Here is a 21,750-nt window from a genome sequence, read left to right on the forward strand (position 1 = left end):
CTGATCTGCAAATTAAAAAAGGTAATGGAACTCTTCTTACACGGTTTGCTTCTAATTCTGACACAGACAACACTTAAACAAGGATTCCAGACTTGGCAGTTTTGCTTCAGTGTCAAGGCCAGGATAATCCTTTCTAGCAATTTTCTCCTTGATTTTTGAGCCACCAAATTCTGTATAAATAGAATTTGTTATCAGCTGCTCCCATTAAACAGCCATGCATTGAACAAGCTTTGACAAGGCATGGGATAGGCCTTCAAATACCGAGCCAAGTGACACCAAAGACAGTCATGAATCCCTACAAGGTACAAAGCTCATTTCTTAACCCTTATCTTCAGGTGGGTGTACCACAAAGAAGAGAAAAGTAGTGATCCAATGAAAAAGCAAAAAAAGGAAAAGTAAAATTTTATTCTTTGATCGCAGTTCTGAATCTCCAGATCTTAAATTATGCAAGGTGTGGGATAATGAACAATGATTGTTTTTTAAAGCCATCATTCACTACGAAAAGGAAGATAAGCCAAACCCAGGCATCTAACAGAGCAAAAATTGTGCATGTGCTTGTATGCGTATATTTCCTATATTTCCCATATACCACTTTTCAGAAAGCTCTTTAGCCCCAGTATTAAGCAAATAATCAAAACAGCTAACTCTGGAGAGAATGGAAACAAACTCATGAAGAATGGCCAGCTGTAAACTTGCATTGGCCAATTTGTCCTCTTCTCATTTATGTCTTTATCTTAATGTTATCAGTGCACATAGGTTATTGGAGAAATAGATATACCATAAATCTCATAACCTTAAAATGGATTTTTTTTTAATCTATTCTAACACAGATGATGAAAGGTCTTCAATCAAAAGCTAGCAAGAGCTCATTAACATAGGCTTTCAACATAGGCTTTTCTGGATCCAGACAAGCACTCCAATCCATGTTGATAGAAGTTTGCATGTAGACCAAGTCTAGCATATAGTGCAAAGACTTTGTAGCCAGGTTAAGAATTTTACCCATTATTAGCCTTCAGTCTATAAATATCAAGCAAAATGGCTTGGATTTTGTTGGCTTTGTGCATGTGTGTGTCTTTTTAAGACTGCTCTTATAAAGACACACATACTAAAAAGAAATCAAACAGAGGATGAAAGTATTCCAGTAAGGGTCTATTGATAACTGATTGTTCACTACAAATGAAAACAATAAATACACATTTAAGCAAGAAATAGTCACACGAGTAATAGTTTGGAGGACTATTCCTTCAAAATCATTACATTTATGAACACTTCAGTGATTTAAGTGCACAAGGGAGATGTCTAGTTTTACCAGCTTTTCTAAAGTAATTCATTCAGAAGGAATACTACTTCTGCTAAAAAAAAAAGTCCTACACACTGAAATTTCAGATCAAACCTCTGACAGATCTTTATGTCGCCAACAGGCATGCAGTTACCCACCACTGCTCTACACTTTGGCTTTCTGAGGACTGTACTTTGAAATTCCAGTAAATTCAATAGCTGGCACAGAGGATTCAATGTATTAGGAATACTGTTTTCATTGTTCCTTCAAAGAAAGCCAGCGCATATTTCTCCAGACCTGAGAAAACTTATTATCATTTTGCTTCATCTGAACAGAGAAGGAAAAAAGTTGTCATGAATATTTCAGATATTAAAATAAATATATATCTATTGCTACATACTGCCATCCAAATACCTCCAAGCTATGCTTTCCTTTCCAGCAACTGACAAGGGTGTATGTACTTTGAACAGGAAAGATGCAACACAACATAAATAAAAACCTGCGAGAATTAAACATTGACAGGATGGAGAAAAGGAACTTGCTACCACAGCGGGCAATTAGAAAACCAAAAAAAAAAAAAAAACAAAAAACTACCAACCTACCAATCCAATTATCCATCAGAGACTCTGCAGTTACTGCGGCTTCTACATGACTTGCAGCCTTGCTGATCAAGGGCCGTCACAGGACAACTAAGCAGTAAGAATTTCACATCTCAAACTTGGAATACTTATCAGTAATTTGCAATTTTTGAGAAGACTAGGGATACCTGTTCCATCTGGTAATTTCTCCAATTCAAAGAAATGCAACACAGTGAAGGTGTTTGAAGGAGAGGTTTTCTGATAACTTGTTCTGATCTTACACGTAAACTAAGCTTTGATAATCTGTCCCTATTTGCAGCACGGAGCAGAATGACTTTGTTAAGAGTCCTCCTACCCTGAACTCATCACTTGATTTTATACACGACATTTTACCACTAAATTTACGGTATAATGATGGAGCTCTATAAGGAAAAAAAAGCCTTTGTTTCATAGGTCCTATTACAACAGTCTGTGCATTTTCACCACTGAATGGGGGGGAAAAAAATCAACCCAAACTAGTCCCCCTAGTGTACCTTTGCAGTAGAAGTCTAAAGAATACGTGGCAAAATCACCAACTACTCTGTCATTCTGTGTGAAGCTAGCTTTTTTTTTTTGTTTTAGTAAAAGACATAGCCACTTACAGAAACTGCAGGAAAACAAGACAACCTTTTAACCCATTTATCAATTTCTCACTGAACAAGCTAAAAAAATAACTGTTGTACAAAGAAAACTGATCTGTATCCAGAATATTTCATTAGGTGAAACCTGCTGACCTGTTGGCAATTGTCAGGTGTGGTTTTAACTTTATACTTTGTTTAGCATGGTGCTTTCTGTTCCTTCTACCACTGAAATAGCATGAAAAAATAAGTTAACGGTGTTTAAAAGACATTTGATTCACTGTCATTTCCATCCTGGCATCCACACCTTTCAGAATACATAAGTGACAATCAGTGCTGTGAAAATGTTTCCTGTAGTAATTTTAAGAGTGCTATAAAAGAAACCAGTACAACACACACACAAAAAGGTATGACCCTGTAACAACTGTTCAGATACCTCCTCTGGCTACTCTTCAGTTAAAAAAAAATAGATGTTGGGAAAAAAAAGTAGGCTTTATCTGCTGTCTAGCAGTACCCCTGTTCCCAGTTGAACGCAGCAGAAGAAAATATTGCACTTAGGTGAAAAAAAAATAAATAAATACTGCTCGTCTGATACTTTACAAAGAAGAGAAATCACTCGCTTTCGGAAAACAAAACCGGACACAGCAGAAGAGCCAGGAATCTCTCCAAAAAGTGTTACATAAGGCATTGTCAAACTTCATGTCACCTCCACAGAGGCCGCAAGTTGCTATTTCCCCCTCCACTCGGTGAGCAGGGATTAATGATCTAATGGGAAATGATAGCAGGAGCCTTCCCAAAGGAGAACTTCCCGGGCTGAGGGCTGGATGCGGAGGGATGGGGAAGCCACCCTCCCGGCCGCAGCGTCCCAGACCAACTCCAGCACCGCCCCGAGCTGCCGCCGGGTCCCGTCCCGTTCGGGCAAGGCGCTCACACACCCCACGGCTCTCCCGGGCTCCTCGGCGGCTCCGTCCCGTCTCTGCCCCACGGCTGGAGCCCCTTTGGAAAGGCAGCGCATCGCGGCCGGAGGAGGAACGAGCGGAGTCGGGAGGGGAACGAACCACGCAGAGTAACGTCCCTCGGCTGAGGGAGCGCGGGGAGGTGCCCCTCTGTGCCAGCGGAGCGTGCCTCCGCCTCAGCATCTCTCCAACTCCAGCTCTGATGGGGATTCAAATGCAGGAAGACAAAAACCACCACCACCACGCGAGCCCTCCCGGACTCGGGTGCCTCCCCTCCCTCCCCGGGCTGCTGGAAGGGAGACACTCACCGATTGTTTCTCGCCCTCCCCCTCCCCTCGCCTCTAAAAGCGGCAGCGACCCGAACCGGCACTTACCTTCTCCGGGACGGGCGCTTTCCCCCCGCAGCCGAGCGGTCCTTCCTTCGCCCCGTCGCTCCGGGCGAGCGGCTCCCGCTCCGTCCCCGCGGCGGCTCCGCTTCTCGGCGGGACAGGGAGCTGCCGAGCGCTGGGAGGAGGCGGGCGGCGGGGAAGGTCCCCGCTCTTCCCGGGATGCGCCGGGGAGGTGGCTGCCTCCCCCCCTCGCTGTCCGGAGGAGCAGCCCCTCTGTCCCGTTCTCCTTCTCCTCACGCCGCTCTCCGCGGCGCCGCGCACCGGCCCCGCCGGGCGGCCGGGAGGACCCGGGGGCGACAGGAGATTCCGCCGGGGGCCTCCTGTCCTCCCCCCGGGGCCTCTCCGCGGGGAGAGGAGGCCCTGCCCCGGCCTGCCGGGCGGCGAGCAGCCCCGGGAAGGTCAACGGCACCGCGGAGCCGGGCGCGGAGAGGCTCCCCCCGGCCCCGCCGCCGCTACCGCCGCCGCCAGCCCGGCCTCAGCGGCCGCTGGGTGCCGCGCTGCGCCCGCTCCGTGCCGGTGCCCGGCGGCCGCCTCCGACTCCGAGTGCCAGGCTGCCCCCTTCCCTTTCCTTCCTTCCTTCCTTCCTTCCTTGTCTCCCGCCCCTTCCCCGCTGCCGGGCTCCCTCCGGTGCCAGGCTGCCCCCCTGCGGGTCTCGCCGCCGCGCACGCCCTGTCAGCCGAGCCGGAGCGCGGCCGTGAGACCGGCTGCCGTGCCGCTCCGAAGGTGCCGGGGAGCGGGATGCTCGGCACCGCTCTGCCCCGGGCTCAGCTGCAGTGCCTGTGTGTCTGTGTCATGTCTGTGCATGGGCGGGCGGAGGCGCGGCGCCGAGGCGGAGCCAGCCCGCTCACACGCCGCCCAGCGACAGGCGCTGAGCGCCCAACCAGCGGCGGCCGCTAACGCGGCAAAGCCCGCTCACCGCCGCCACCGGCGATGCTACGCCTAGGGTCGGGCGGACGGGGCAGCGAGAGCGTCCCGCGGGAGGGGGCTGTGCGAGCAGAGCCGGCTCCGCGCAGGGTAAAGCGGGCCGAGCACCCCGTGCCGCGCATCCCTCGCCGAGCATCCCGTGTCGCTCATCCCGTGCCGCTCATCCGTCGCCGAGCACCCCTCGCCGCGCATCCCGTGCCGAGCACCCCTCGCCGCGCACCCCCCGCCTCGCATCCCGTGCCTCGCGCCCCTTGCGGAGCATCTCTGGCCGCGCACCCCGCGCAGCCGCCGGAGCGCCCCGCCGGGAGTGCGGGAGCAGCGAGCGGCGCTGGCCCGGAGCGAGCCCCCAGGTGCCGCGCAGGAAGGCGCAATCTTCGAACGTCAGCGCTCAGCGATGAAAGACCCAGCTCAGTACCCTCTGGCCGGCAGGAACGAACGCCGCTTCTTTTCTCTTAAAAGCAGCGGAACGTGTCCCTTTGTGATTTCCCTGGGCGCTGGTAACTGCTGGGAGCGAAGTGATAAAGGCAGCTTTTTGGGTTTTGTTTTTGTTTTCCTGCCGTGGGCATAGAACAACCATCCACTCTCGGTTTTTTGTTTGTTTGTTTGTTTGTTTTTATTCATCATCTTTCTTTCACTTCATTATCAGTGTAAAATGAGTCGATGCGATACATTATCATACCGAGAGGACCGCGTGATGAACTGTGTGCGTGAGCGGAGAGGGTGCCTGGCGTGGTGAGGGGAGTGCTAGGAGAACGGGAGTTAGAGGAGGAGAGAAAACGTGCATACCATTCGGTTTAAAAAGGCATTGATACGTTGTTAGAAGAGGAAGGAAAGTATACACGTGCTTTGAGTAACAATGTAAATAATCCGAAGTAGAAATAATAGGGGTACTCTTCAGTACTTACTGTTTCCTTCTTCCAGAGTGATAAGTGAATGAACTTACAGAAAAGTGTTCTATAAAACATGCCACAGGTGCTAATTTCTCTTGTTATATAAACTGCTGAAATACCATGGCTTATTCAGAAGTTGCTTTATTGCAGGCAGAAATCATCTTCTGAGGTACGCTATACCAAAACGTTGTGAATTCTGGAACAGGTTATCCGTGGCAAAAGAGCGTTTGCCAGACTGGATTAAGGCACTGGTCCGTCCTGGAGCTGAGGCCAGAACCACCAGCTTCCTGGTGCTTCAGTCAAGAGTGGTGTCAGGTGAGCTGAAGTAAATCATGAAGTTCAACATGCCAGTGATGTCATATGTAAGTGTTACTAAGTGCAATTTTTGACATTTTACCACAACTAAGAAAGCTTTTTTGGGGAGGAAAAAAAACCAAAAACCAAAAAAAAAAAAAACCCACTCCAGCCCTCTGCATATCTGTAAATAGTTTGATTCTGACATGAAAGATATTCTGGAGAAGCTACAGGTAACATACAGATCCATCTCAAATGTGCTACTTATTTTCATGAGCAAATCAAAGTCAGAAATTAGCTATATTGAAGTGACTTATTCTCTCTGTTCTCCTAAATTAAGCTAAAGGATCAGCCTTCATGTAATAATGTTTTCTTGCTCTGTTGAAGGGTTGTATCTGCTTTGGTGACAGTGTCACAATGAAAAAATTGCTGGGGATGTATGGAGGAGAAAACAGGATTGTGTGTGCAGCATTATTAATAAAACCAGATTGTCTACTGCCTGTTACTGGAATTCTCAGCAGTCCCACATTTTTCAGTCTCATGCTATGTTTAAAAAAAAAATTGGCAAATTGTCAGAGTCTGATTCTACAAAACGTTGAACACCTTTTACAGGTTCTTAATGTTCTTATCTGCTATTAGAGCAAAGAACCCTCAGCATTCACAAAAATTCTTAGGTTAAGAGCAGCATGGATTTTTAGGATTATCTGATGTGCCAGCGAACATGACCAATGATGGAACCTCATACTGAAACAAAGTGTCTTTACTTAAAATTGCTCTGCCTCTGTCAGGTTGGTGACCTACTCGCGAAATGGACAACAGTTGTCCAAAGCCAGAAAAGTGTTTGTCAGAAGCTTTAGCCAAGAATGATTACTGTGAGATCAGGAAAAGAGGGACAGCAGGAGTGACTACCGACGAAGATAGAGTTTTTCAGAAATTGTGTTTATAAGCACGTAATCTTTTCACGTTCATCATAAAATCACTCCGTCAGTCTTTGTCCTTGAAAATTCTGAAGTGGCAATTGCTTTGGACATAGAGTAAACAAGCAACGCAGAAGGATCCTTATGCCAAGGACAGGTTGAAGAAATTAGATGCAAATATTTGCACTTGGGCTTTTGTTCAGCTAGGAGGAAGATTTCTCTAGAAGCTGCACAGTTTCTGGAGTGAGTTGTCTATTTACATTTAAAAAAACAAAACAAAGCAAAATCTATAGTCATGTCGAGTACATAATTTTGAACAAATTGACAGTTATATACTGTTGGAAATCTTTAAGTTTTAACAGTTCTATTATTAAAAAAATATGTAAATCAGACCTTTCTTTTTTAATAGGAACTTTTTATTCCTATTGTCGATTTTGAGATAGTACAATATGATCAAGTTATATTGATTTAAAATGATTGCACAAGTGTTTGCTCTCATTTTTTCCTTATTGAGAGAAGAAATAAAGGAGTAACAGCATACAACTTTAAATATGTCATGGTAAATGGTAAAATATGTATTAAAATATGATTAAAAATATGTAAAAATATGATTAAGCCGGTTTATAAGACCCCAAACACTTAGATATTATCTTGATGAAAAGAACAAAATCATTTCCAATGTAAACATTTTCGATGAAGGGGAGGTGTAAGGCCCACAAGTATTCAAACTTATAAAAGGCATGAAGTTCATCTGCTATTTAACACCAGTGAAATCCTTTTTACTTTCCTACAATTGCTTCATTGTTCTAGTTTATTCAACCACTATGAGGTCTTTTGAGGGAAAAGACCGTGCTTTGTTCGGGAGGTTAATGAAAAGTGCTTTACCACTGTAAAAGTGCTATCTGCCGGCTGCGATAGAAGCTAAAATACTCCTGAAAACCAGGAAGGTGCTCTTGTCTCCATTTCTCTACGCTCCTGTTAATCAGTGATTTGAATACCTGGAGAGGCTGATGCTGCTGTGTCTTATTCAAGATATGGGATATTAATGGACAAAGCTAAGTTCTCCATGATATGATTTTCTGTGGAGTTGATGAAATAGCTACATTTCATAAAATCAGCCATTCAGCGTGTTTTCATGGTGAACAGAAATGGGAATCTGATTTAGCTGTCTGGCTGGGTTATATTAACTAATCAACTTTAACACAGAAGTTTGTGACTCTGTTTATAAACTGCCGCTCTTAACTTCTGGATGCTCAGTTGCACAGGTGTTAATAATATCAGGGCATGAAGAGCAAGACCAAAAGTCTGAAGCAAGTCCTAACCCTTGAGATCCTTGTTATCACTTGCCATTGCAGTGAACACAGGGCTACTGCAGAACAGGCTGCCTAGCATGTTTTGTAGTAGGAAAAGTCTTTCAGACAACAAATAAGTGAAATTTTCTCTACTCTGGAAAAATAAATTGAGTGTGAAGTGGAAGCTCTATTACATATGCTGTCCACAATAGGCACTAAATTAAAATTTAATGGAGATTTTTCTGTGCACGTAACAGAAAACTCAAGAAAACCCGAGAAAGTCAGAGCAAGATCCAGGTTATCTGAAGTTATAGGAACTGGCAAAAAAAAAAAGTACTGGTGGACTGAATGCCTTTAGGTATCTAGAAACAATCATGAGAACCTAAAACTTGGAGAATGGAAATTAAATTAAGTTACTAAACCAGAAAGTATTTCTCTTTTATGCCAAAATAGATTTCAGATGATAAACTGATTTTTCTGTGTTGACTTATTTTGATTTTCACATGGGTTTCTTCCAGAATTCAATTGTACTTCTAGACACAAAAAGGTAAACACCCATGCTAGAATCTTAAATAATATTATACCCTATGTAAAGAAGACTTGAACTAAAAGGTTATTTCCTATTTGTTTACTTTATACCTCTGTCAGAACTTTCTGTGTATTTTTGTTTTCATTGCTGCCAATTACTACTTTCCCTTTGTCGTCACTTGGTCACTTAGAGAATAGCTGGGTGTTTTTTTGTGGTTGGTTGATTGGTCTTGTTTAAGCAACAGTGCTTTTAGACCCATAAAAACTATTGAAGCTATGTAGAATCAATATGCTGCAACTTTAATTTTATGAAATTAATCTGATTTCATTTTGATAGTACTTCTTTAAGTTTGGACTTTGTGCAGTCGAGTCCTGTATTTCTACTTACAGTTATAGTTGATTACTATTTTGTTAATATGAATTACGTAACTCAGAAAAGACTTTATTTTGTACTCCATAAAGTCAATGCCAATGTTTCTGGAGCTTTTAGTAATGTACAACTGCATCCTAAAAAAAAGTAACAAGTGCAATGTTTGATGTTTCTTGCTTTTTTATGAAGGAATCTTCACACTTATGTTATTTGCAGTGACATTCTGGGTAATGTAGAATAGCATAACTATTCTGTGTTAACATGCATCATTCTCTTTACAGAATCTTCTGGGAAAGGAAAGCAGTATTGGACAAATTTTAAAATAATTTTAAACTTCAGTATCTGCGAAGGTGAAACTGACCCAGGCATTCTTAAGCCTAAATCAAGGCATGCTGAGGTCAGTGGAGCAACTGCACTGATTTCAGTGTTATTCCATCTAAACTATCTTTTATGTGCCAGTCTGTGTTCTGGGGAAGTATATATATACATATATCAGTATACATACACATATACAAGTATATATACATATATACACTTTTTTGTCATTTTAGTAATCATTTCCATTTGACTACTTCACCTCAATCCCAGGCAAACAGCTAATATAGTGTCTCTCTCTTCTTACTCTGTTTATTTTGTTACACTTCTCTATTTATTGCCCTGCAGTATGAATGCTAAATAAGACTATGAAAAGCCTTAAATGAATTGTAGACCTGTATAATTTATAAATGCTGTCCTTTCTAGAAGTTTTAAAGAACAGGATGTATCACTCCTCCACTCTTTGCCTTACACATTTTGATTTTAATTCATCTAAGGACACATTTCACTACTCTGGTGAAAAAGAGGATACGCTACCTGATCAAAAGAAGACCTTTTGTTTCTATTAGAAACACCTGTCTTATACATGGAACATTTAATTGTTTTCAGGATAGCTTCATTAACTTCTGAAAATGTCACCAATACAGGCCTCCTCAGAGCCAGAATGCTAATTAGAAGGAAAACTGGCCTTACACTAGTTGAAGAATTGTATCTTCTTTAAGAGAGCTGGAAGGCTCTTCAATCATTGACTGAGTATTTCTGCCAGAACGAAGGAATAACTCAGAGAATACCTGTGACAAATTAGTTATTCTCACAGTCAAATAGACTTTTCATACAACCAACAACAGTAAGCCTAATAATGATTAGGTAAACAATGTTAAGATGTCCATTAAGTTCCACACAGCTAAGCAATGTCCTTTATGGCCAGCATCATTTTTCAGCTCCAATGTCCCTAACTCAGTGGGTTAGGCATTTTTGAAGGTTGTCATATGAATGCTTTGATTGCTTCCTTAGGCAGCCAGAGTGTCTGCAGTAACACTTCTGGCTTTCATCACATTTATGCTGATAATATATTAAAGCTCTTGCAAGTCTCACCAAAAAAATTTACACAGGACTAAAGAGTAAATGTAAATATAAGCACAATATTTTTGACCAAAAATAAATGACCATTGCTATCAGTGAGATAGAACTTCTGTATTTTTTCCCAATAAGGGCCATTCTTTTAAGAATTTTCTAGAGAATTTCTCTAGAAAACAGAAAAGTATTATAACTGCTACTATCCAATAAAGGGAGGGTAAAATAAACCCTAGATCTTGTCTAATAACTCAGGTTTATTTGCTTTTTGGCTATCACAAGTAAGAATCTTTTTTGGCAGTTCAACAAAATTGACAAAAGAAAGGCCACTTTCATGTTCTTGTCAGACAAAGCACAATGGAAATATGTGTGCACGCATCAGAATGTAAATAGGGAACATAGTACAAACAGGCAAGCATACAGACGTGAACTCGTTTAGAGGCCATAAGTGGTTGCATATCTCAGAACTGTGCTGTAAATAAACTAAGCTGTTCCTTGGCACTGACTGAGATGCTACTGTGAGCTGTATCCATGTCTCTGGCCAAGACTGTCAATGCTAAAAGAAAGTTTTTGTGTTCTTGCTGGCGTTTGAGAAGTTCTGAGTTATGATTTGGACTGGCTACGTTGGCAAAAGAAAAGGAAAGGTCACCTCATCTCAGCAGTGAAACTGTCAGTCACAAAAGGATAATCCTCCTCAGTCTCAATAACGGTTACAGGGAAGTTGATGCTAAGGTCAAGCAACAAGGCAAGACCAATACTAGTGCCAATGAACCTGTCAACATTAAACGCCTCTTTTCAGAGAAGTACTTTGAGACTTCAATATTCTATGATTCAGACTGTATCTTGACATGGTTAGTTTTTTTCCATTGATTCTTAGGTGAAGCTAAAGCTGTCAGACATACTAGAGGCCAAGTAGACAAGGCTAGACCCAGAAAAAGGAGAGTCCTTCAAAGTCTGAAGGTGACATTGAAGGAACCCAGCAACAGATACAAAAAAGCTCAAACAGTTCATTTTACACTTTGTGTGTGTTTACTTGCATTCTGGAGCTTGGCAGCCACACAGGTGCTGGCATTGCTACTTGCTCTAAAATTGCAATTTGCATCAGATTATGTACTAAGAAAAGGAATAATCTTTTACTGCCATGGATGGCATCAGAATTCACAGTTCCTGAAGTACCTAAAAGAAATGACCAGATGAAATGAAGTTTCCAAAGAAATTTGCATTTGTTTAAGTCAATTAAAAGAAGAATTTAATCTACAGAGAGGGAAAATAGTTTTAAACATCACTTCCCCAAACAACACACAAGATTTCAGTGCTGGAATTGGAAATTCTGCTGGCATGGTGCCCTTTCCCAGTCTTGATAGTATTTCCAAGTGTGTTGCCTTATTATTTCTATGCCAGCTTGATATTACAGCAATTCCAGTAAGCGGGAATAACTTTAGAGATTTTTCCAGTACCAAGCTTGATGCCAAGAGCTTTTTTGAAACTTTTCCCCACCTTCTTCCACTCACCAAATGCAAAATAAGTGGAACCAAGAAAAATGATCAGCAGCAGGAGGTACTGTATTTCCTTACCTAGTCCCAGATCGAGGTGATAAATATACCACTCCTTGAGAATGGGATTTAGTGGTACAGTGGTAGCTTTGCTATGGCAATTACCAGGCTGTAATATAGGAGTCTTACCCTGGTTTTATCAATTAGATCTTTAAAAAGAAGGACTAGTTGCAAGTCCTCTTTCTGCAGGCTAATCTGTGAACGAGTTTGAGAGGTGGTGGGCCCCGGATTACTGGATGGTCAGCAACTGAAGCCTCAAAGCTAGTGATAGATTAAGAAATCCTCTCAGAATTCTGCTATAGAAAAATATCACCAGTATGTGCACGTAAAAAAAATTGATTTTACTTCTGTAAGCCTTTAAAAATCTGTATGTGCTTAGTAGAGACTTGATAAAAGGGAAGAGCTGCATCTTTAAAGAATCTATGCCTGTAAAGGGAGCTCAGGCCTCTTACTCTTCCTTGACTAACACAACAGCTAAGAAAGCGCACTCTCCTTTCAGTCATTACCAGGCTTTGCACCTGCTGATCGCTGACAGCAAATTATTATGTTATTTTTTTTCTTCTTCTCTGTCAGCCAATGCAGGAGCAAAACTGAGTTTTTCTAAATTGTTTACCCCACTCTACTCACACCCAGGTGGGAATGAAGACTGGAATTAAAAATGGTGAGTTTATTTCTTCCACAGGAGACAGAGTATGAAAGAGATTTGATGGGGAGCTGGGATACAAGATGAAAGACAGAATTGTCTGGATGATGAAATCAGACATTGCTAAGAGGGGTGAGGATACTAAAAAGTGCTGTGAAGTCTGCACTTGATCTTATTTCACATCAAATAAAGTAAGGATTGGATAGAAATCACTTTATGATCATGTAATTAGGAATTGTATCATAACCTGAAAAAAAGTGGTATCAAATTCTTATTGCAAATGAGAATTTAGTTGCCACTTCCTGACTTTGTGTACTTGAGTTTGCCACTACAGTGAGGTTCTGTTAATGTATTTTTCATGTGTAGGGCTGAATACTATAGAAAAAGAACAGAGAAGATGAAGTCTTAATGGATTTATTTTTTTTTTGCTTCAAGCTTGCACTGACTGAATTCCTCACAAGTGCTTATATGAACAGGAAGCTTTTTTGCCTAGTTCATTTCTAGTGGCAACATTTATAGAAAAAAACCTAATATGCTCAAATAAGGATCATGTCTTTTGTACCGTTGAAGGTCTCACAATGTTATGACACAGCAAACCATTTACATCTGTTGTAGGCTACATTTAGAATAGGATTCTGCTATCAGATTTGGGGGGGGGGTCTCCCTGGAATAATACAACTGATTTTCTCCCTTCTGAGCATTTTTGAAGAAACTGGGTCACTAATGAATTACATTTTTTGAAGAATATTTCGACAGCATTAGTATAACAGAGAGAACAGGAAGACAATCCTGTCCACCAGCATACAGATGGTAAGGGCTTAGATGCAAACGATGATTGCATGACAGATTGGGTGCTATAAGAGAGCTGTTGTTGCTTGGTTTCCATCCATCTACCCCATTACCTCCGTAGATAAATTGTTTTATATACCAGTAATCAGTTGCACACAATGATTCTTTTGATAATCTCTCTCACTACTGTTGAGCAGATTTAGACTCAGAACAAAGGAAGTTGTGGCCCCCTCCTTCCTGCAGCAACTTGTAGCAGAATGTCTGTATAACTAACTTCAGGTGACACAAAGTCAAAACCAGCAAAGGTGCAAGCAAAGCGTACCGTCTTAAGACATTAGAAGGCTGACTTGAAAGACAAATTACACCAGCTGAGTTAATATTATGTTCCAGTTGATTTTCTAGATGTTCTTTCTTGCAGGAAAGTAGGTAACCTTTGGGAAAATATAGATTTTGAGTTTCCTCTGCTGCACAGAATAGCCTCAGAAGAAGAATACGGTTGAAGCCAACTATCACGATATGTTTGGGTTGGCCAGAGAGCTTGAGACTTCGGAAATGTGCCTCAGATATGCAGTTCGGTAGAGTTTCCGCATAATATAAATCTCTGATATTATTCATGCTTAACATGCTACTTCAGGGACATTCTTTGGAGAAAATTTCAGTAGACACAGTCTGCAATTCCATGCCAAATCTAGTGAGCCATTCTTCCCTAGAATCTTAACGTGTGTTGGACTGATTAATATCACTTGAATGACAGGATTACACAACAAGGTCAGTATCCCCACAACTTCGTACTTGCCAATTACTTCTGATGCAGACATGTAGATTCCTTTTCATTTTTGATATCTTCTTCCTCCCTTAGCTTTGCAAACAAAAGTTTAAAACTCAGAAGAGAACATTTGCGGCCCCTGGAGCATATGCCTTTCTCTGGAGACTGAAGATGGTTATTTCAAAAGGATAAGTCATCAACCTCTTAGCAGACTGCTGCTAACTCTGAGTGTCTAAAAGCAATATGCGTGCTTCCATTAGGTGTGTGTCATTTCACCAGGGACGGAAAGATATGGACTCTATCTCTAAAATTGGATTAAGTGGGAAAAGTAAATGCAGGAGGACAAGTAGTTAATAGAAATTACTAAGAAATACAACACTAAAAATATCCTCTCCTCACCAGTTTAAATTCACACCTACTTCTCTCTAAGCAGGAAAGAGAAAAGAGAAAATTCCATCTTCAACTTTTGAAACTTTCATCTGTCTCCTGGGTACTGAGCACCAAATCTTCAGCTGGCAAATAGGACTGAAACCTTACCATATTTATGAAGAATCCATTCTTCAACACTACACTGCCAACTTGAGTGTCAAAATCTCAAATGATTCTGAGCACTACTTCAGGGGAAACAGTTGCTTGGGGATCTTGCACAGTATTGTCAGCATGACAAAGCTAAACTGGGTAGTACAGCAAACCATTCTGTAGGCAAGTGGAGTGTACACTTCATTCTTTAGTCTCTTCCTGTAGATACTACAGCTGTTACCAGCTCTGCCTCCAGTAGTGCTGCTCAAACTTACTCCCTTACAGAGACACAGACATCGGTTCCTGGTGAGCCACATCCACAGTACATTGGCAATATATGACAATGACAAAGAAAACCAGACACCATAAATAACACCACAGAAAGGGCTTGGAGGGGCCGGTGAGCAAAGAGGAAGGAACGAAAGAGTTGCATCTGGTGCTTACAAAGTTTGGGTGAAATTAACACAACAATACACCAGACCAAAGTGTAATTGGTAGAAATGTGGGCATAAATGTCTTTTTGACTGGTTAAGACTATTAATGAGAAAAATTACATAGCTTCTAGTTGGCACATATGTTAAAAAATATGTACCAAACAAATGGAAATTAGATAGGATTCTGAACATGCTGTGTAATAAGAGCCGAACAAGACTGAGAGGGGAAATTACAAGTGGATTTCAACAGTCACTGCAAATTATCTTAAATATGTTCTTTATATTTACCTTTTTTTGTGATGTCAAGCAGCAGGGGTGCAGGAATTTTCCAGAGCTTGTTGCAGGTGCTGTTGCTCATTGGAGGTCTGAGACTTTTTGGGACAAGATTGAAGATTCCATCTCCAGCGTCGATGAGTCACCAAAGACTATGGGTGCTGAAATGACAACTCTGAAAAAGCTATGCAGAACTGTTGAACACTGCATGCTGCCAGTTTTCCCAGAGAAATCAAGATGGATTTTATAGGAACATGTAAACCTTGCAGCAGACCAGCCCGAGATGCTGACCAGGTAGGCATTGATCTAGGACAAATGCTTTGTTTATGCCAAGGCCATGGAAAACCAAGTTGACAGCTGTCACTGTAGTTGTTACCACCCAGAGGATAAACAGGATGTCTGCTGTGATGTCCCCTGCAGGGGTTTGGAGGCCTCTCCAGCAGTTCTGTGTCTAGCAACATGCTACCCATCCTCTCAGAGATGCTGGAGTTTGGATAATTTCCACATAGTCTACAGCCAGTCTCTTTCCATTTCCTTTCCCATAGCAGTAGCATCTCCATCCTTGATCCCTCTGCTTTGAGGCAGAACCATTACATTTTGCATATGTTGAGAGAAGTGTTGAGCTGGCTCCTCTTGGCAGACATGGGGCTTACATATATGCCAGAAATCTTCTCTGACTTAATTATAAAAATTGGTGGGCCCTGTTCACCACTTTGGTAGGTTTTGTCAACCAAAAAAAAGGAAAGGTAGCTTCTTGAGAGATTTGAAATGATAGAAGGTGACCCAGTCTGGGACAATACAGGAACAGAAGGTGAGTGGAAATCAAGTGTGGATGAACCATTTATCATTATTAGACATTATCAGGTAGTACTCTACATATATTTGTACACTTAAATGCTTTTTTTCTTTTTAATTCTAGGAAAAGCTTACCACATTTTTCTCTATCAAGAAATACTATCTAAAGGTATTACTTCTACTAGTTCTGTGTGAGAGATACATAATTTTATACAGTGCTATTCACATTCCATTCAACTGAACTCACAACCTTTCTAAAAACAACGGTCAAAAGAACCCCACCTCCTAGTCAGATAGATCCATACATTCTTTAAAACCTTTTCTCACGTTCACATATATACAAAATAAGGGTGACACTGTGTTCTGAACTGTGAAACTCAGTGAATGAGTGATGCAGAATCCCCTCCCAGAGTAGCAAGGTCTCCACTAAATGCTCTTGAGGTATGTCTCATCGAGCACTGAATTTCTCCACTGATTTTTGCAGGAACCTGCCCTGTTCCCCTACGTTTACCAGTCTCTTCATTAAAAAAAATGAACTAAACAGTCTGAATTCATTATCACATAAGTTACTGTTTCAGGGAGAACCAAAAGTAGTAAAGAAGCACTAGTTAGGTGGAATCTACTACTGGTGTTATGAAAACATTGCTTTAGGAAATAGGTTCTTAATTAGTAATCTGTATGTGATGCAGAGGTAGTTTGTCAGCTTGACACAAGTTCTCTTCAGAGGGGAAAAAAGAAATCTACTTGAGTTATGTACTCCTGTAGTGATAAGTACCTCTTTTCTAAATTTGTGATCTATTCACTTCATATGTTTCTAGATTCCCTCGATTTGTTAAAGCAGTAATTCACGGTGCAAGTGGAAATGTCAGGGCAGTGGGAGGGACTAAAAGGTAGCCAGAATACAGAACAATTATATGGAACAGAGACAAGGCATTGAAGAACTTTTCTGCTTATTTCTTGGTTTCATTCCCATGTCCTCCCTCCCCCCAACACATTGGTGGGATTTGCAGTTTAAAGCTTTAACTCACTGCTAATGCTGGTTCTCATCTGGGTGTATATACATTTATATGTTCTGAAAATAAGCAATCGTTTGGGTTTTTTGCATTGCTATTCTATAAAAAGCATAGGGAATGCCCGTAAGAGGATGTTTTCCTTTAGCAAAAGACACAGCCTGGTTAGAACTTTATGCTAATATGCATTTGGTATCTTCAGTATGGAATTTGGAACTCAGAACTCAATTCCTAAGATTCTAGTGGTAACAGCATGCTGGAAAATATACAGTTGCCAGCCTGATGAATTTTTCATGGGTTGTCCAGAACTGATGAGTATTGGTAGGTGAGAAAGAGCGCATGGAAAGGGAAGAAGGATGGCTGCCAGCAGTACAAGAGGCACTGTTGCTCCTTCCTCTACAGCTATGACAAGAAGCCGATGGTCCAGTCATAAACAGGGACAGGTTGGTGGACGATCAGGAACACTGACGGATACCTGGTGTCCAGAGGAGGCTGGGAATGTCTGAGCAAGATGATTTTTGAATGTTAATCCCAAGATGTGAGAACATGTGAGGGGGTAAAAAGAGGTAGAGGAGTATAGCAAGAAGAAGAGATAGCAGCTTGGTGAAAGAAAATGTGGAGGTGGACAATGGACCCAGAGGCCTGTGCAGAAGTAAACACAAAGGATAAGGGTAAAAGATACTTTGCTGTTTCAGAGAACTGAAGAAAGTAATTGAAATGAAATCTGGGGGAAGATCATAGAGGATAAACAGGGAAGATTGAAAACATCTTCTGAATTGCAGCCCATATATTTCCCAGTGTGCTGAATGGGTAGCACAACAAATCTCATCCATTTTATGGAACATTCAAAAAAACCTGTACTTAATTTTGTAACCTCCTCCCTGGAAATGCAGTACACTTTCTACACCACTAAAGATGTGTCTCACAAGTGGAAGTAGTGATTAATTTGACAAGTAATTAACTATTGAGCCCAACTGTCCCATCAGTAGCCAACTTGAATAGAGACAACAGTGAATGTGATGACAGGCAGTGGAATGTTAATAAGTGAAATAATGATAAACCTATAGAGGTTAAGTGGGAATGACAAAACAGCTATGTTGGCTCTTGCCAACTCTGAGTTTCTGCACTAAAGAGATGTATTCATTCAATCTCCAAATGTTACATACTGAAGCACAAGTTAAAATAAGAGGGCTGAGCCTGTCCCTGATCTGATCTTCTATAAAGAAAGGATAGGGCATTTTATGCATATCCACTCTGAGTACAAATGAACTTGGAATTTAAACAAGAACTACTATATTTGATTTATAAATACAGTGTAGAGAACAATCCCTAATTTTTTAAGTTTTTTGCATCTTTCAAGGACTCCTGTGCCTTTTTACTATCCAATATGGATCATACTGAAACTAAATTCCTCTATTAAATGTCAGCATGTCCAAAAAATGCATTAACATCTTATCCAAGCAGATTGTTCTGAGAGATTTTTAAATGGTTAGTACATTTTATATGTAGCAAAGGTCTTTAGAGATGTCTGTTTATCTCATTTCCTTTTAATTTGTCAAGGTCTGAAGTGCTAGCGGCTTCATCACAGACCAGGACTGTGTCAGATAGGATGAACTTCTAATGAACGTTGACCACTGAGACTAATAATATCTAATTATGGCAACTGTTTCTTCCACATGGGCATTCACAATTTGTCACTCAGCAGACACTGAGAATATGCGCAGCTGCTTTTGTACCTTGCTGTAAACTGATGAAGCCCCCAACAAAATGCAAATGAAAATGTTGTCTTCTTCATAGCACTAAGGTCTCATCCTTTCTTCTTCCAGCTTTATTAATAGAAATACTGTTTGGAAAACAAAAAAAAAAATGAACTGTACTAACAACTGATACACTAAAGCAAAGAAACACAGGGCAAGAATTTAGGCTTAGCTGTTGCTGGCTTTCCTTCTTCTAGAACTTCCTCCCAAATACTCTTAAGTCTAACAGTACACATCTGCCTCCAGCAGGCAGCAGGAGACTCTGTCAGGTTCCAGTCTCTTAAAATTCTGGGACAGCAAGAGGCTTCTGCTCATTTGACACTCAGCTAAAGATTTTTGTGTTTCACAGCCCCCTGCCACAGAATGAAATGCAGATGAAACATTTGAATTAGCAAAAGGATATTGCAGAGTTTGTAATGCAAAATTAGACCAGATGATAGAATTGTGGAGGGAGCATTTTTAAGGGAAAGAGAAATAAATGTCACATTGGGGTTAGAGTCCTCAGACAGATAAAATTAGAAGAGCAACTCTGTGACTTCAAGGGTCTTTGGAAAATGGCAACTTATTCCTTGGAGAATGCAGCAACAAACCAGCTGGTAGGGAGGGGTGATGCCAGATGCTGAAGTGTCTTCATTGAGATAGGAAGGGAGCAAATGAAGTAAAGAGAATGTGTTCCTGTATAATAGGCAGCTAGAGGAATATTACTGCAGAAAATAAATTAATAAGAAAGAAATACAACGGTCCAGTATACAGGAGACTGGAGGTTAATGTATATCTGTCCCAAAGATAGAGACATTTTTCTCTTAATGACGATTTTATTATTGTTGCTCATCTCTGTGACAAAGCTGACCATGGTTCTGCAGTCTCATGGAGACAAAGTTACAGCCAGACAGCAACTGTCCCAGAGAGTGACAGAAGAGAAGACATTGTGGTGCCAGTGACAGGGTTTCCATGAAGGATGCTGAGAGGGGAAAAAAAAAAATGCTTTCAAGATGCTGTACACAATCATTTAAGTTTCAGGCTAGAACTGATGTAAATCTTACACTGAGAATGAAGGGTGCAAGGGTTGCTGTGGTACTAGCAGCCAGGAAGGGACGACCCCAAGAAGGCGGTTTTTCACTTTCACATTAACTTCACAATAAGAAGTTTTCAGTCCTGTTGATGGTGATGCATCCTTGTGTTTTTAGCAGCTGTCTGTGCACAGTATGTCTTACGGTAGAGGAATAACGAATCAGAGAATGCTTTCTCATGAGACTAAGCTAAGCAAGATACCTGTCTGGTGGTAGCCAGCTTCTTTACTAATAAAAAATTCAAACCATTACCTCGCCTTCATTCTAGGACTCTCTCCAACAGTCAGTCAGCCTCTGCCTTACAGAGAAGCTGACAATTAGACCAGTTTTAAAGCATATAAATCTCAGACTGGACTGCATTTCTACCAAAAGAAGCAGAACTGAGCTTAAAAAACAGAACAATATACCCTGAAACCACTAGTTTTAGGAGGAGCTTGTCACTAGACAGGTAACCGATGGAATGTTTTAAACCACTTTTCTCTGGCATCCTTTTAACTTAAGACTCTCAACCTGAAAATTGGCACACAGGAGCGCTACCATCATTGAAGCAACAATATCAAGTCCTGATCCCTCTTTTTGGCAAACATGACCAAGGGGATAGCTGAGAACATCATTTGTTGAGGTAGAAGCAGCAATATTGAAAACTTTCATTTCCTTAGCAACTAGGACAACCGCTTCCTTAATTAGCACGTCATGGTCTGAACTTTGCTAATAAACCCTTCCTACACTTTGTGCTAACCATGGGTTAGGTAATCTTCTGCTTGCCAACATATGGCAGCCTACCAAGCTTCTGACATTCTCCACACTAGCACTGTGTTCTCAGGTCCCACATCTGCAGGCATGCTGTGGGTGGCAGTAATGAATGATACATCTTTGCAGGTTTCTCACCCTGGACTCGTGATCCCACATCTCATCACACATTTCTTGGGGCTGGCAGGCACAGGATGCTGTGGAACATCCTCTGCAAACTCTTTTGGAATTTGGGATGATGCTGTCTATGCCAAAGGAATTAATTTCCTGACATTAACTTAGCTGTTACTGTATCAGAATAAGATAGCTACCTCACTGCCCAAGCTCACCCCTTTGACTTTTCCTCCCTGATTACTAGTCTGTGCCATCCTCTTCTGGGGCTTCTTTCCCATAAGCATCACTGGCCAATAGATTTCTGTAGGAAGTCACCAAGATGCAGTGGCACCAGCAATTATAGAATACACTCTTCTAGAAGACACATCATATGGGTTTGTGGTGTGGTTGTGTTCTGCTTCTGCCTCAATATTACAGGGAAAAGGTACTTAAATAAAGACTCAGTTAAGGAAAACTAAGTATCTGTATGAGAGAGTTTTTGAGAAAAAAATAAAAATGAGGGTTTAGTAAACCTTTGTCATAGCTTTAACTACAGCTCAAATAGAGCCATTGGAACTTCTGTGTAGCAATGTTAGTGATAAGTTTAAAACAGACAGCAAAACTGGCCTGAGATACCACATGCTCAGATATTTATTCTGAGCCGAGTTCTATACAGCCATGGATATTGAAGAGGTAGAGTCCAAACCTGGCATGAGTATGCCTTTGTGGAATCGTACCACTTCAGTGGAATAAGTTGCGCTTTAAGACAACAGGTCTCACAGATGAGAGAAACAGTGCATTCAAAAGAGGAGAAAACTAAATTTTGATTTTTTTTAAATTTATTATTTAATAACAATATGAACTAAGGAAACAAA

General features: G+C 41.4%; 2 protein-coding genes across 4 annotated transcripts in view; one reads left to right on the plus strand and one right to left on the minus strand.

The window, feature by feature from the left end:
* LARGE1 (LARGE xylosyl- and glucuronyltransferase 1) overlaps window positions 1-3,938 on the minus strand; it is a 284,444-nt gene extending 280,506 nt beyond the window's left edge. For all 3 annotated transcript variants that reach the window (XM_054062457.1, XM_054062449.1, XM_054062466.1), the window contains exon 1: window positions 3,805-3,938. The gene's annotated coding sequence lies outside the window, so the exon portion shown is untranslated. The remainder of the gene's footprint in view (window positions 1-3,804) is intronic.
* Window positions 3,309-7,081, plus strand: LOC128849178 (translation initiation factor IF-2-like). The gene is made up of 3 exons (XM_054065541.1): window positions 3,309-3,674; window positions 3,779-5,948; window positions 6,716-7,081. The coding sequence occupies exons 1-2, from the start codon at window positions 3,309-3,311 to the stop codon at window positions 4,760-4,762; spliced, it is 1,350 nt and encodes a 449-aa protein (XP_053921516.1). The 3' UTR covers window positions 4,763-5,948; window positions 6,716-7,081.
* Window positions 7,082-21,750: the final 14,669 nt, after the last annotated feature.

The sequence above is a fragment of the Cuculus canorus genome, chromosome 1, assembly GCF_017976375.1.
Source record: "Cuculus canorus isolate bCucCan1 chromosome 1, bCucCan1.pri, whole genome shotgun sequence".
NCBI lineage: Eukaryota > Metazoa > Chordata > Aves > Cuculiformes > Cuculidae > Cuculus > Cuculus canorus.

Coding starts and splice junctions, on each gene's coding strand:
- LOC128849178 (XM_054065541.1), top strand. CDS start 3,309: ATGGGGAAGCCACCCTCCCGGCCGCAGCGTCCCAGACCAACTCCAGCA. Junction 3,675..3,778: donor ACAAAAACCACCACCACCAC/GCGAGCCCTCCC, acceptor CGCCTCTAAAAG/CGGCAGCGACCCGAACCGGC.